The sequence below is a fragment of the Loxodonta africana genome, chromosome 2, assembly GCF_030014295.1.
Source record: "Loxodonta africana isolate mLoxAfr1 chromosome 2, mLoxAfr1.hap2, whole genome shotgun sequence".
In the NCBI taxonomy this organism is placed as follows: Eukaryota; Metazoa; Chordata; class Mammalia; order Proboscidea; family Elephantidae; genus Loxodonta; species Loxodonta africana.
Genome location: NC_087343.1, coordinates 214982370 through 214998728, shown reverse-complemented (window position 1 = coordinate 214998728; position 16359 = coordinate 214982370). Strand labels below are relative to the sequence as shown.

Below are 16359 nucleotides of genomic sequence, written 5' to 3'. Positions count from 1 at the left end.
TGATTTTAATACTCAACTATTCAGTCAAAATTTACTGTGTGTCCCTGTACTAGTCAGCTCATCTCAGCCATATGTGTGTGTCTTGTGTGTGTGTGTGCGTGTCTGCGTATGGATGGAAGAAGGGCTGCCCATCTTACCTTGTATCAGTGGAAGGTAAGGGTGATACTGATCAAATTCTCCACTGAAGATGGCAAAAGCCTGGCGTTTCAACAGCATGGCTTTCTGTTCAAAACTTGAGAATAGCTTTAAAGAACTGCTCTGCATGTCTAGAATGCAAACAGCAAATGAATCACACTTAGTGAGAAAAGTACGACGAGGGGTAAGTCATAGGAAATTGACATCAGCACTATTCCTACCTTCCTTGGTGAAAAATCACGATCTTGTTGAAAAGGGATCATGTGACCATTATGCCCATATTTTTTTTTATAGTATTTATTTCTTAATGATGTACTTAGTGACAGTATTAGAAGAGGGCATGAAGTACAGAAAAGTAATCCTAATAAATTATGGGGAATTAGTATTACTTTCAACACAAAATCAGGACCTACAGCAGCTGCTTGCTGTCATCTCTCTCCATTACAAACTGTAGAGAAGCTGGTCATTCTTGTCAACAGACTAGACAGGAGAGGCTCATTCATTTAGTCCTGACATACGCACATCACATTATGGTTTGAGGCGAAGATAGCACCATAGAAGGTTTAAGTAGGGTTCTGAAATACACGGTAATGCCTGACTATCAATCCTTTAAATTGTGACTTACGTGCAAGCAACGTGGAACTTACTCATTAAGTCTTTAAACATGGTTCTCTCATGAGCCAGAAGATGGTCAATAATGGACCTCCAACTGAATATTAAACAAAGCAAAGTTAATGAAATATATAATGGATGGTTACCTGATTAACAGCAGCAAGAAAATAATGGTCCCCTTTAAGGTCTATCGAAGACTGCTAGTGAAACAAATCGCTTTTGTATAAGGGAAAGCTAAGCAAAAGTTTTTTATTTATAGCCACAACACAGGGAATGAAAAACAACCTTTTCCCACATTACTACAAAAGAAAACAAAGTTGGCAAAGCTCTCTGGCTTCTTCAAGGGTTGCCCTTAAAAACGTCCACACTTGATGTTGTTCTATGCCTGTGCTGACAGAAGGAAGCGGGGTAGTGAAGACAAATGCCAACACTTATCACTTCCTCTCCACAGGGCTCATTTGCACATGGGCTCCCCCAGCAGAGCAACAGGATGACAAGGGTAAAAGCCACGGGGCCCCAAGCAGCCTTTTGGTGGTGGCAAGGCCAAGTTCAGACCATACAAAAGGCTGACCTGATCTCCCTCTGCAGCCTCGGGCCTTCCCTGCCACTGATAAAAACCTGATGCCAAGCCGGGGTGGGGGAGGGCTACCAGAATGGTTTTGTTGATCTCCCAGGAAAAGAAGCCTGGCTTGTGGCAAACTCCCAGGAAGAGCTCATGGTGTGGAAGCTGGGCAGGCAGGGGTAGAGATACTGCCAGGATCGCTCGTAGGTTCTGTCATTTTAACGTTGGTCAAATATTTTGGGTTACAAGGTAAGGTAGTACCCCACATTATGTTCTTTAGGTATAACAAAAATACCAAACCAGTTGCTGTGGAGCCAATTCTGACTCATGGTGACCCCATGTGTGTCAGAATAGAACTGTGCTCCACAGGGTTTTCATGGCTGATTTTTTTGAAGATTGCCAGGCCTTTCTTCCAAGGTGTTTCTGGGTGGACTCGAACTTCTAACTTTTCAGTTAATAGCCAAGCTTGTTAACTATTTGTACCACTCAGGGACTCCACATGCTCTCTCAATCATGTGAAATTCCTCTTTTGACAAATGAAGGCACCTTTTTATACGGCATCTTTCTATTTTAAAAGACTGAATTCCCTTCCCATGAACACGGAGTTAACATGCGAGTTGAGGCAGTGATAAACTATTATTTGGGTTGATGCTGTTTAGGACTTGAGAATAAATCACGTAAAGCAAAACACTGTGTCCACTAGAAGATTCAGGGCACATTTTTATCAGGACAGCGCTTCTTACTGAATACAAGAGGTATCCATCTGAAAGAAAGCTGGGTCCAAAAATAATTCCAGGACTTCTTTCTTCCAGGCTCGTTTTGTATAGGAATAGCCACTTAGATCACTCAGCAGCTGAGCTCCGGCACGGAAGCTGGGAGCGTTGTAGGCACTAAATGGGGATGGGAAAAGCGTCACAGTCAAAGATAGTCCAAGGAGACCTGTTTGGTTCGATTCTTTACGTATCTACATATCCACATTTCTTACATATGGGAAGGGTAAAATGGAGAAGACAGCATTACCTGTGGTTGCGCAAGTAAGGGAAAACATAATAAAGCAAGCGTGAAATTAAGGGCACAGCCTTCTCCTTCTCATCACTTCGATAAACCATGTCCAGGAGAGACGCCAGAACCTAAAAGAATGAGCCAGTAAAAAGCGGGAATCTCCTGAAGTGACAGTAAGAAATGTAGTCCTCAAATCACAACACAAAGAAATTCCACGGCGCAGCTTTAGGCCAAGCCGGACTTAGAAGCTCCCCTAGGAGGGGCTGCCTACAGGCCCTGGGCCCTGAGCAGGGAAGGCCTGGTCCTGCTGGCGATCGTTTACACAGGGATGACCAGGCAGGTCTGTATTTACCTCTGCCAGGAGAGAGAGGGCTTGCACGCTGTACACCGAAGGGGCAGATGCAGACACCATCGAAGAAGCTGCGGCAGCTTCCGCTGAAACAGAGGCATTTGGGTTTTAGTTGTCACGGGCGGGTCGCCATTTACTCCCCCAAAAGCATCACATGAACTTGAGTCATGAGTTCTCACCTTTCATAGTGACTGTATATGTAAATATTACTTATGGTTTTCTTCTCTGCTAACATGTGCAATTTCAGAAACTAAATCTGGACATTTTGATCAAATGCATTTACACTGATTCAGTCTTCCTTCCATTTCTAGTCTCGTCATCACTCTTGGAACTTCAACATTCACTTGGATGATTCATCTAACATCGAGGCCTCTAAGCCCCTTGACTTTTTCTCTTCCAACAACGTTTTATTCTGCTCCAGCTCAACCATCCGCCACCACTGTCCTAACCTCGACCTCACCAATTTTCAGGAACACTACATCCATAATCTCCATTCTGAGTGCCCTAAACTGATCACATTTTCTCTTTCCTGCTCGCTCATCCCCCCACCCCGAACCCTACTCCAGCAATTTCCTGAATACCACCAATCCCCTGAGCCTATCACCTTGACTGCCCATCAGCGGCTCCAGGTTTTCACTTCTCTCCTTCCCTCCAACGGTCTATCGTCTACCTTGCCAACACCTTTGGCTCCTTTGCTTCTCTCTCCCTCTAAAGTGCTCACCTAGAAAAATGCTACGTGCCATGGTCTGTGTGTGCAGCCCTCACCTAGCTAAATGTTCCTGGAGAAAACTGCACTGCTGAGCAGCTCATCTCACGTCCTTCATGACTGTGAACCTCAAAAGACACCTGCCAGGTACTCCCACGTGTTCCTGGGTGGTATGCTGGTTTTCCCATTCTAGAACACAATTCTTTCACATCTTCACATGTCCCTCAATATCCCTCACTCTCGTCCTCAGCTCACAAATTCACCTCATATTTATTGAGAAAATGCTATCAAACAGGAACTCTCTCACTTTGCCACTGAGTTACTAACCCAGAGCATTTATATCTGTATTCTCTACCTCCTCTTCTGCTTTAACAGACATGTCCCTGGCTCCTATCAAATAACAATAACTCCATTTATGATACTAATCCTGGCCCTATGGCCTTCAAGGACTTTGCTTTGTGATTGCTCTCTCTCTCTGGTATTAATCTCTTCCTCTCTGCTGCACTGTTCCCATCAGCACACAAAGAGGCTTTGATATACTCCAATTTAAAAACAAATCAATTCAAACCATCCTTTGATCCTCCGTCCCACTTGGCTACTGCCCTCTTTACAATTAAGCTTCACAGAGTTTTCTACTCTCACTGTCCCCACTTCCTCACCTCCCACATTCTTTTATGCCTCCTGCAGTCGGGGTTTCTGTCATCATCCACACCACCCGCCCCCAATGACTTCTACATTGCCCTGCCCAGTGAGTCTCTGCCCTTATCTTACTCTACTTCTTGGCAGCCTTATACTTGGTTATCTACTCCCCTCCTTCTTGAAATCCTTTCTTCTGGTAGTTTCCACAACTCTATGCTCTGTTTGTTTTTCTCCTGCCCTGTGATTGCTTAATGTCTTCACTGGCTCCCTCTCCTTTCCAGGCATCTCACATTTAATATGTGTAAAACTGAGCTCAATTCCCTTCTCTAAAATCTCCTTCCTTCAGTCTTCCCCATCTTAATAGATTACTTAAGTCAAAAACCTAAAGTCATCTTTAATTGTGCTCTCTTTTTTATTAATCATACATCTATCAGCAAGTCCTGTTGATTCGGCGTTTAAATCAGTCCACCTCTCTCTGTGGCCTCTGCCTCCAAGCCAATATTATCTTTTGCCTGAACACTGCTACCTTGGGTTGAGCTCTTTAGAGAAGCAAAACCAGTGAAGTGTTACATATATGTATGTGTGTATATATGTATATACATAAAGAAGAGAGGGTGATTTATATCAAGGAAATGGTTCACGCAGTTGTAACTGGTATTTAGAACTATCTTCTACCACACATTTCCTATTCTCTTGGCCTTCAGCAAGCACCTCAGCTGGTCCTGGTTTGGAGATCCAAACCTTTGTTCCTGAAGAGTCTAGGCCATTAGTACTCATGTCAGAATTGCGTTGCTGTAGTTTTCCATTGACCTTAATCACTGGGCATGGTAGTACTACGAGATGCCCTAAGGGATCTTCTGCATGCCAGACATACTTTTCTTTGCCTCCATTATGTAATATCGATCCAATTTCCTCTTGGTAATCAGGATCAATCACACCAGCCGTCATGGTAACTCCTTTCTCTGCCTGTTAATCCATAGGCATAAGGAGCCCAGGGTGGCCGGGTAGCATTCTTAACTTCCAGTTCATTGGAATCAGTGCTGTATCTCCAGGTGGGAGCATTCCTCACTTTGGAACTAAGAGCTCTAGACTGGCAACAAGAAGCACAAATTTTGTGAGTGGCTCACTACGGGTAATAGTGAGTGGTGCTATTCCTACGTCCACCCTTTGATTCTTAGATCTATGAATCCTGGCTATGTCAGAAACAGAATCATATATTTGAGGCTGGTTTAGAGCATATACAGCCTCCTGGAGAATACTGCACCAATCCTACAAAGTACTACCACCTAGCTGGCATCATAATTGTGTCTTTAGAAGGCCACTCTATCGTTTTATCAAGCCAGCTGCTTCAGGATGAAGGGGAACATCGTAAGAGCAGTGAATTCCATGAGCATTGGCCCATTACCACACTTCATTTGCTGTGAAGCGAGTCCCTCAATTCAAGGCAATGCTGTCTGGGATACCATGATGGTGGATAAGGCATTCTGTAAGTCCCCGGATGATAGTTTTAGCAGAAGCATTAGGGGCAAGGAAAGCAAATCCATATCTAGAGTGTCTATTCCAGTAAGAACAAAACACTGCCTTTTCCATGAAGGAGGAGGTCCAATGTAATCAACCTGCCACTAGGTTGCTGGCTGGTCACCTTGAGAAATAGTGCCATATCAGGGACTCAGTGTTGGTCTCTGGTGCTGGCAGACTGAGCACTCGGCAGTGGCTGGAGCCAAACAGACCTTGGTGAGTGGAAGTCCATGTTGCTGAGCCCAGGCATAACCTCCATATCTGCCACCATGGCCACTTCATTCATGAGCCCATTGGACAATGATGGGAGTGGCTGGGGAAAGAGGATGACTGGTTTCCACAGAACATGTCATCCTATCCACTTTTTTGTTAAAATCCTCCTCTGCTGAGTTACCCTGTGGCCCTTTGATGACCATTTGCATGAGACAACAAATATCTTCACTTCTTTGGCCCATTCAGAGAGGTCTATCCACACACTTCTTCCACATTAAGCCTTGTCTTCAATTTTTCAATCATGTTCAAGTCCTTCACCATCCAGTCAGAAAAATGGCCTCAGCCCATGAATCAGTATACAACGGCACATCTGGTCATTTCTCCTTCCAAGCAACGTAAACAATCGGGTGCACTGCTTGAAGTTCTCCCCATTGGGAGGATTTCCCTTCACCACTGTCCTTCAGAGAGGCCCCAAAAAGGAGCTGTAGTGCTGCCACTGTCCACGTTCATGTGGTGCCCTGCATATTGTGCAGAACCATCTGTAAACCAGGCATGAGTTTTCTGTTTTTCAGTCAACTGATCATAAGGAACCCCCCATAAGGCCATAGGTGCAGACTCAGAGATGTTAGGTAATGTGACAGAAGTGGAGACCATGGGCATTTGGGACACTTCCTCATACAACTTAGTTCTGCCTTCGGGTCCTACTCAGGCCCCATCTCATATACACCACTTCAATTTAATGATGGGGTGCTGCTGTGCACAGCCAACTTTATGACTCTGTGGGTCAGAAAACACCCAGTTCATGATGGGCAGCTCATGCTGCATGGTGACTTGGTAGCTCAAGATGAAGCATTCAGTCCCGTAAAAAGCCAAACACTGTTTCTCAAGAGAAGAGTAGTTATCTGGAGAAGATGGCAGGGCTTTGCTCCAAAATCCTAAGGGTCTGCTTTCTGATTCACCAACAGGGCCTGCCAAAGACTCCAAACAGCACCTGTATCTGCCAAAGACACTTCAAGCACCATTGGATCACCCGGTCATGTGGCCCAAGTGGTAGAGCCGCTTGCACGGCAGCCTGAACCTGTTGCAGAGCCCTCTCTTGTTCTGGGCCCCACTCAAAACTAGCAGTTTTTCGAGTCACCTGATAAACAGGCCGGAGTAGCAAATCCAAATGAAGGCTATGTTGCCTCCAAAATCCAAAGATGCTTACTAGGCACTGTGCCTCCTTTTCACTTGTGCCAGATGCAATAACTTATCCTTCACTTTAGAAGGCATTATCTTGACATGCCCCACACCACTAGGCCCCCAGAAATATCACTGAGGTGGAACATGCCTAAATTTTTTTTTTTTTCTGATTAAATTTGTGCTACTGTTTTTGACACAAGCAGACAGTTTTTTAAGCAGAATTTTGTCCTTGAGTTCCATTTATACAATTAGGAGCACATATGCAGTGAGAAGGATATTTAACTAAAAGGACTATAAATTGTTGTCCTTTTTTTTTTTTTTAAATAATTTTTATTGAGCTTTAAGTGAATGTTTACAAATCAAGTCAGTCTGTCACATATAAGCTTATATACACCTTACTCCATACTCCCACTTACTCTCCCCCTAATGAGTCAGCCCTTCCAGTCTCTCCTTTTGTGACAATTTTGCCAGTTTCTAACCCTCTCTACCCTCCTATCTCCTCTCCAGACAGGAGATGCCAACACAGTCTCAAGTGTCCACCTGATACAAGTAGCTCACTCTTCATCAGCATCTCTCTCCTACCCACTGTCTAGTCCCTACCATGTCTGATGAGTTGTCTTCGGGAATGGTTCCTGTCCTGGGCCAACAGAAGATTTGGGGACCATGACCGCCAGGACTCCTCCAGTCTCAGTCAGACCATTAAGTCTGGTCTTTTTATGAGAATTTGGGGTCTGCATCCCACTGATCTTCTGCTCCCTCAGGGGTTCTCTGTTGTGCTCCGTGTCAGGGCAGTCATCAGTTGTGGCCGGGCATCATCCAGCTCTTCTGGTCTCAGGATGATGTAAGTCTCTGGTTCATGTGGCCCTTTCTGTCTCTTGGGCTCTTAGTTATCATGTGACCTTGGTGTTCTTCATTCTCCTTTGATCCAGGTGGGTTGAGACCAATTGATGCATCTTAGATGGCCGCTTGTTAGCATTTAAGACCCCAGACACCATATTTCAAAGCGGGATGCAGAATGCTTTCATAATAGAATTATATTGCCAATTGACTTAGAAGTCCCCTTAAGCCATAGTCTCCAAACCCCTGCCCTTGCTCCACTGACCTTTGAAGCATTCAGTTTATCCCGGAAACTTCTTTGCTTTTGGTCCAGTCCAGTTGAGCTGACCTTCCCTGTATTGAGTATTGTCCTTCCCTTCACCTAAAGTAGGTCTTATCTACTAACTAATCAGTAAGTAACACCCTCCCACCCTCCTTTCCTCCCTCCCTCGTAACCACAAAAGTATGTGTTCTTCTCAGTTTATACTATTTCTCAAGATATTATAATAGTGGTCTTACACAATACTTGTCCTTTTGCCTATGACTAATTTCGCTCAGCATAATGCCTTCCAGGTTCCTCCATGTAATGAAATGTTTCACAGATTCGTCACTGTTCTTTATTGATGCGTAGTATTCCATTGTGTGACTATACCACAATTTATTTAACCATTCATCCATTGATGGACACCTTGGTTGCTTCCAGGTTTTTGCTATTGTAAACAGAGCTGCAATAAACATGGGTGTGCATATACCTGTTCGTGTGAAGGCTCTTGTATCTCTAGGGTATATTCCGAGGAGTGGGATTTCTGGATTGTACGGTAGTTCTATTTCTAACTTTTTAAGAAAACGCCAGATAGATTTCCAAAGTGGTTGTACCATTTTACATTCCCACCAGCAGTGTATAAGAGTTCCAATCTCTCTGCAGCCTCTCCAACATTTATTATTTTGTGTATTTTGGATTAATGCCAGCCTTGTTGGAGTGAGATGGAATCTCATCGTAGTTTTAATTTGCATTTCTCTAATGGCTAATGATCGAGAGCATTTTCTCATGTATCTCTTAGCTGCCTAAATATCTTCTTTAGTGAAGTACATGTTCATATCCTTTGCCTACTTCTTGATTGGGTTGTTTGTCTTTTTGTGGTTGAGTTTTAACAGAATCATATAGATTTTAGAGACCAGGCGCTGGTCGGAGATGTCATAGCTGAAAATTCTTGCCCAATCTGTAGGTAGTCTTTTTACTCTTCTGGTGATGATGAGCACAGGTGTTTGATTTTTAGGAGCTCCCAGTTATCTGGTTTCTCTTCGTCATTTTTGGTAATGTTTTGTATTCTGTTTATGCCTTGTATTAGGGCTCCTAACATTGTCCCTATTCTTTTCTTCCATGATCTTTATCGTTTTAGTCTTTATGTTTAGGTCTTTGATCCACTTGGAGTTAGTTTTTGTGCATGGTGTGAGGTATGGGTCCTGTTTCATTTTTTTGCAAATGGATATCCAGTTATGCCAGCACCACTTGTTAAAAAGACTATCTTTTCCCTAATTAACTGACACTGGGCCTTTGTCAAATACCACCTGCTCATATGTGGATGGATTTATGTCTGGGTTCTCAATTCTGTCCCATTGGTCTATGTGCCTGTTGTACCATTACCAGGCTGTTTTGACTACTGTGGCTATATAATACGTTCTAAAATCAGGTAGAGTGAGGCCTCCCACTTTCTTCTTCTTTTTCAGTAATGCTTTACTTATCCAAGGCTTCTTCCCCTTCCATATGAAGTTGGTGATTTGTTTCTCCATCACATTGAAAAATGTCATTGGAATTTGGATTGGAAGTGCATTGTATGTATAGATGGCTTTTGGTAGAACAGACATTTTTACTATGTTAAGTCTTCCTATCCATGAGCAAGGTATGTTTTTCCACTTAAGTAGGTCCTTTTTAGTTTCTTGCAGTAGTCCTTTGTAGTTTTCTTTGTATAGGTCTTTTACATCTTTGGTAAGATTTATTCCTAAGTATTTTATCTTCTCGGGGGCTACTGTGAACGGTATTGATTTGGTTATTTCCTCTTCTATGTTCTTTTTGTTGATGTAGAGGAATCCAAGCGATTTTTGTATGTTTATCTTATAACCTGAGACTCTGCCAAACTCTTCTATTAGTTTCAGTAGTTTTCTGGAGGATTCCTTAGGGTTTTCTGTGTATAAGATCATGTCATCTGCAAATAGAGATAATTTTACTTCCTCCTTGCCAATCCGGATGCCCTTTATTTTTTTGTCTAGCCTAATTGCTCTGGCTAGGACCTCTAGCACAATGTTGAATAAGAGCGGTGATAAAGGGCATCCTTGTCTGGTTCCCGTTCTCAAGGGAAATGCTTTCAGGCTCTCTCCATTTAGAGTGATGTTGGCTGTTGGCTTTGTATAGATGCCCTTTATTATGTTGAGGAATTTTCGTTCAATTCCTATTTTGCTGAGAGTTTTTATCATGAATGGGTGTTGGACTTTGTCAAATGCCTTGTGTGCATCAATTGATAAGGTCATGAGGTTTTTGTCTTTTATTTATATGGTGGATTATATTAATGGTTTTTCTAATATTAAACCAGCCTTGCATACCTGGTATAAATCCCGCTTGGTCGTGGTGGATTATTTTTTTGATATGTTGTTGAATTCTATTGGTTAGAATTTTATTGAGGATTTTTGCATCTATGTTCTTGAGGGATATAGGTGTATAATTTTCTTTTTTTGTGATGTCTTTACCTGGTTTTGGTATCAGGGATATGGTGGCTTCATAGAATGAGTGAGGCAGAATTCCGTCATTTTCTATGCTTTGAAATACCTTTAGTAGTAGTGGTGTTAACTCTTCTCTGAAAGTTTGGTAGAACTCTGCAGTAAAGCCGTCTGGGCCAGGGCTTTTTTTTGTTGGGAGTTTTTTGACTACCGTTTCAATCTCTTTTTTTGTTATGGGTCTATTTAGTTGTTCTACTTCTGATTGTGTTAGTTTAGGTAGGTAGTGTTTTTCTAGGAATTCATCCATTTCTTCTAGGTTTGCAAATTTGTTAGAGTACAATTTTTCATAATAATCTGATATGATTCTTTTAATTTCAGTTGGGTCTGTTGTGATGTGGCCCATCTTGTTTCTCATTCGGGTTATTTGTTTCCTTTCCTGTATTTCTTTAGTCAGTCTGGCCAATGGTTTATCAATTTTGTTAATTTTTTAAAGAACCAGCTTTTGGCTTTGTTAATTCTTTCAATTGTTTTTCTGTTCTCTAATTCATTTAGTTCAGCTCTAATTTTTATTATTTGTTTTCTTCTGGTGCCTGATGGATTCTTTTGTTGCTCACTTTCTATTTGTTCAAGTTGTAGGGACAGTTCTCTGATATTCGCTCTTTCTTCTTTTTGTATGTGTGCATTTATTGATATATATTGACCTCTGAGCACTGCTTTTGCTGTGTTCCAGAGGTTTTGATAGGAAGTATTTTCATCCTCGCTGCATTCTATGAATTTCTTTATTCCCTCCTTAATGTCTTCTATAACCCAGTCTTTTTTCAGGAGGGTATTGTTCAGTTTCCAAGCATTGGATTTCTTTTCCCTAATTTTTCTGTTATTGATTTCTACTTTCATGGCCTTGTGGTCTGAGAAGATGCTTTGTAGTATTTCAATTTTTTGGATTCTGCAAAGGTTTGTTTTATGACCTAATATGTGGTCTATTCTAGAGAATGTTCCATGTGCGCTAGAAAAAAAAGTATACTTTGCAGCAGTTGGGTGTTCTGTATAAGTCAATGAGGTCAAGTTGGTTGGTTGTAGCAGTTAGGTCTTCCGTGTCTCTATGTAGCTTCTTACTAGATGTCCTGTCCTTCTCCGAAAGTGGTATGTTGAAGTCTCCTACTATAATTGTGGAGGTGTCTATCTCACTTTTCAGTTCTGTTAAAGTCTGTTTTATGTATCTTGCAGCCCTGTCATTGGGTGCATAAATATTTAATATGGCTATATCTTCCTGGTCAATTGTCTCTCTTATCATTATGTAGTGTCCTTCTTTATCCTTTGTGGTGGATTTAACTTTAAAGTCTATTTTGTCAGAAATTAATATTGCTACTCCTCTTCTTTTTTGCTTATTGTTTGCTTGATGTATTTTTTTCCATCCTTTGAGTTTTAGTTTGTTTGTGTCTCTAAGTCTAAGGTGTGTCTCTTGTAGGCAGCATATAGACGGATCGTGTTTCTTTATCTAGTCTGAGACTCTCTGTCTCTTTATTGGTGCGTTTAGTCCCCTTACATTCAGCATAATTATAGATAAGCATGTGTTTAGTGCTGTCATTTTGATGCCTTTTTGTGTGTGTTGTTAACAATTTCATTCTTCCACTTACTTTTTTGTGCTGAGACATATTTCTTTGTAAATTGTGTGTTCCCCATTTTCACAGTATTTGACTTTATGTTTGCTGAGTCGTTATGTTTTTCTTGGTTTTTATTTTGAGTTATGGAGTTGTTATACCTCTTTGTGGTTACCTTAATATTTACCCCTATTTTTCTAAGTAAAAACCTAACTTGTAATGTCCTATATCGCTTTGTATCCCTCTCCATATGGCAGTTCTATGCCACCTGTATTTAGTCCCTCTTTTTGATTATTGTGATCTTTTACATATTGACTTCAATGATTCCCTGTTTTGATTTTTTTTTTTTAATTAATCTTAATTTGTATTTGTGATTTCCCTATTTGAGTTGATATCAGGATGCTCTGTTCTGTGACCTTGTGTTGTGCTGGTATCTGATATTATTGGTTTTCTGACCAAACAATTTCCTTTAGTATTTCTTGTAGCTTTGGTTTGGTTTTTGCAAATACTCTAAGCTTGTGTTTATCTGTAAATATCTTAATTTTGCCTTCATATTTCGGAGAGAGTTTTGCTGGATATATGATCCTTGGCTGGCAGTTTTTCTCCTTTAGTGCTCTATATATGTCATCCCATTGCCTTCTTGCCTGCATGGTTTCTGCTGAGTAGTATGAACTTATTCTTATTGATTCTCCTTTGTAGGAGACCTTTCTTTTATCCCTGGCTGCTTTTAAAATTTTCTCTTTATCTTTGGTTTTGGCAAGTTTGATGATAATATGTCTTGGTGATTTTCTTTTTGGATCAATCTTAAATGGGGTTTGATGAGCATCTTGGATAGATATCCTTTCCTATTTCATGATGTCAGGGAAGTTTTCTGCCAACAGATCTTCAACTATTCTCTCTGTGTTTTCTGCTATCCCTCCCTGTTCCGGGACTCCAATCACATGCAAGTTATTCTTCTTGATAGAGTCCCACATTATTCTTAGGTTTTCTTCATTTTTTTAAATTCTTTTATGTGATTTTTTTTCAGCTATATTGGTGTCAATTCCCTGGTCCTCCAGATCTCCCACTCTGCATTCTAATTGCTCGAGTCTGCTCCTCTGACTTCCTATTGTGTTGTCTAATTCTGTAATTTTATTGTTAATCTTTTGGATTTCTGCATGGTGTCTCTCTATGGATTCTTGCAACTTATTAATTTTTCCACTATATTCTTGAATAATCTTTTTGAGTTCTTCAACTGCTTTATCAGTGTGTTCCTTGGCTGTTTCTGTAGATTGCCTTATTTCATTTCTGAGGTCATCCCTGACGTCTTGAAGCATTCTATAGATTAGTTTTTTATATTCTGTATCTGGCAATTCCAGGATTGTATCTTCATTTGGGAAAGATTTTGATTCTTTAGTTTGGGGAGTTGTAGAAGCAATCATGGCCTGCTTCTCTATGTGGTTTGATATCGACTGCTGTCTCTGAGCCATCACTAAGACATTGTAGTGATTTATTCTATATTTGCCCACTGAGTCTTACCTTGTTTTGGTTTCTTTCAATATACGTAGATGGGCTACTAGATTGCGCTGTCTTGATTGTTGTAGCCCTTGACTCACTTATGTCCTATTACCAGCTGGTTTGGGCTGTTACCAGATATATAAGCCTGAGTCCATTCACTATTCTTGAGTAGAATCTGATTTTGGGTCATCTTTTTTTTAGTGTGTGGTGCAGACTGTCACCTATCCACCTAGAGAAGTAGTGGTGATAGTTGTGTGCACCAGATTCTAGTAGCAGCAGGGATTCACACTCCGGGGTGGGGGGCAGAATGCTGACAGGCTTCCCCCAAGTGCCAGTGAGGTAGGTGTGTCTCTATTCCTAAAGCACCTTGGTGGGTGGGCTCTGCAGTTGTACTTTAGGCCCCCAGTGCAAGTACCTCTACAGATTGGTAGGTGTCACCCTCCTTAGCTAGGTGGTCTTGGGGGAGCTTCAGCCCTCAGTTCCCTGTTGTGGGTCAGTGAGGGCTCTTTGAATATGCAGAGATATCAGACCTGGGAAACTTGTCTTTCCAGTAATCCGCTAAAACAATTACAGGCAGATCCCTATCAGAAATGCCTTTGCGTTATAATAGCCACCTTGTTCCCTGCAGGGATGAAAGCCCAAGACTGTGGATCACATATGCTTGCTGGAGCTGGTTCTGTGTTTTTAGTCCAATTAGGGAAGGATTTTGGTCCCTGGCTTCTCTCAGTCCAGGAGAATGTGTTAGGAAAAGACCAAAAAAAAGAAAGAAAACCCACCGTGCAGTTCACTCTCTGGCTCAGGAAATTCCAATGTTAATGAAGCCGCCTGGGAAGGGGAGGGGAGGGTTCAGATAAATAGGAGAGATTAGCACCCCTAAATATAGACAAAGTTACTTATCTTGCTTGGGATGACTGTTTTATCTGAGATTCCTGAGGGGCACGTCGACTGTGTGTGCTGGCTGGGTAGAGCTTGCCTCTGAGGGTCAGGCCCGCGTCCTGTGCTTGCGCTGTCTCAGAAGCCACAGTTAGTTCCTCCGCTCCCAGTCCAAAGCCCAGCGCCAAGGTTCCCCAGCAGGGACGCCGCACTCCTGGCTCCAAAACCAGCTGCTGCCTCCTGGTGACTTTTCTTCCTGTCAGCTGCGTCGCTGCGCTGCCTGCGTGTGCTGGCTGGGCTTCCCCCGAGGTCAGTTCAGGGGGCTAGGGCTGCGCCCCGTCTTTGCGCCGTCACAGGATGCTGTGCTCAGCTCCCCTGTTCCCATTCCAAAGCCCGGCGCCGAGGTTTCCTGAGTGGGATGCTGGCTCCAGGCTCCGAAACCAGTCGCTGCTTCCCCGTGGTTGTTCGTTCTCAGTCTCTGTCACTCAGGTGAACTCTTTAGATCTGTGTTTGATGGTCAGCGTTCGTAGACTGTCATATATGTGATCGATTCACCTGTTTTTCCAGGTCTTTATTGCAAGAGGGATCCGAGGTAGTGTCTACCGAGTCAGCCATCTTCGCCCCCCTGTGCCTAAATTTTTGTCAGATTAATTTCCCACCCTCTAGGTAAATGTTTTACCAGTAAGTCCAGAGTCATTTGACACTTCTTCCTTACTTGGTCCAGTCAGCATAACGTCATCAATGTAATGGACCAGTGTGACATTTTGTGGAAGAGAAAGACAATCAATGTCCCTGAGGACTAAATTATAACACAGGGCTGGAGAGTCGATATACCCATGAGGGAGAAAACCAACAGTGTACTACCAGCCTTACCAGGTAAGGCAAACTGCTTCTGGTGGTCGATTGAAACAGGTATGCAGAAAAAGACATTAGCCAGATCAACAGCTGCACACCAGGCACCAGGAGATGTATTAATTTGCTCAATCAAGGAAACCAGATCTGGAACAGCAGCTGCAATTGGAGTCATCACCTGGTTAAGCTTTCAATAATCCACTGTCATTCTCCAAGATCCATCTGTTTTTTGCACAGGCCAAATAAGCGACTTGAATAGGGATGTGGTAGGAATCACCACTCCTCCATCCTTCAAGTCCTTGATGGTGGCAGTAATCCCTGCAATCCCTCTAGGAATTCAGGATTGCTTTTAGCTTACTATTTTCCTAGGTAGAGGCAGTTCTAATGGCTTCCACTTGGCTTTTCCTACCTTAATAGCCCTACTCCACTTGTCAGAGATGTAATGTAGGGGTTCTGCCAGTTGCTGAGTGACTTAGTTATCTAATGCCGCTATAACAGAAATACCACAAGTGGATGGCTTTAACAAAGAGAAATTTATTCTCACAATCTAGGAGGCTAGATGTCCATATTCAGGGTGTGAGCTCTAGGAGAAGGCTTTCTCTCTCTGTCAGCTCTGAGGGAAGGTCTTTGTCATCAATCTTCCTTGGTAAAGGAGCTTCTCCGTGTAGGGACCTTAGGTCCAAAGGATGTGGTATCCTTCTGGCTCTTGTTTCTTGGTGGTATGAGGTCCCTATGTCTCTCTGCTGGTCCTCTCTTCCATATCTCAAAAGAGACTGACTCAAGATACAATCTAATCTTATAGATTGAGTCCTGCCTTATTAACATAACTGACACTAATCCTCCCTCATCAACATCACACTGGCAGGATTTACAACACATAGAAAATCACATCAGATGACAAAATGGCAGACAATCACAGAATACTAGGAAACATGATGGCCTAGCCAAGCTGACGCACACTTTTGGCGGACAGAATTCAATGCATAACACTGAGCATATTATTTATTACAACTGTGCATTCTTAAATTGGGGAAATCACTATAGGATGTGTTCGGGGAACTGCTGGACTTACTGTGAAGTGGACATAAGCCCA

General features: G+C 42.3%; 1 protein-coding gene across 4 annotated transcripts in view; it reads right to left on the bottom strand.

The window, feature by feature from the left end:
* Positions 1 to 16359, bottom strand: part of DOP1B (DOP1 leucine zipper like protein B) — a 155950-nt gene that overhangs the window by 17456 nt on the left and 122135 nt on the right. For all 4 annotated transcript variants that reach the window (XM_064279441.1, XM_064279440.1, XM_023559085.2 and 1 more), the window contains 5 exons: positions 2664 to 2746; positions 2330 to 2439; positions 2053 to 2199; positions 783 to 844; positions 138 to 266 (listed from right to left, as the gene is read on the bottom strand). In XM_064279441.1, coding sequence (XP_064135511.1) covers positions 138 to 266; positions 783 to 844; positions 2053 to 2199; positions 2330 to 2439; positions 2664 to 2746 — 531 coding nt within the window. The remainder of the gene's footprint in view (positions 1 to 137; positions 267 to 782; positions 845 to 2052; positions 2200 to 2329; positions 2440 to 2663; positions 2747 to 16359) is intronic.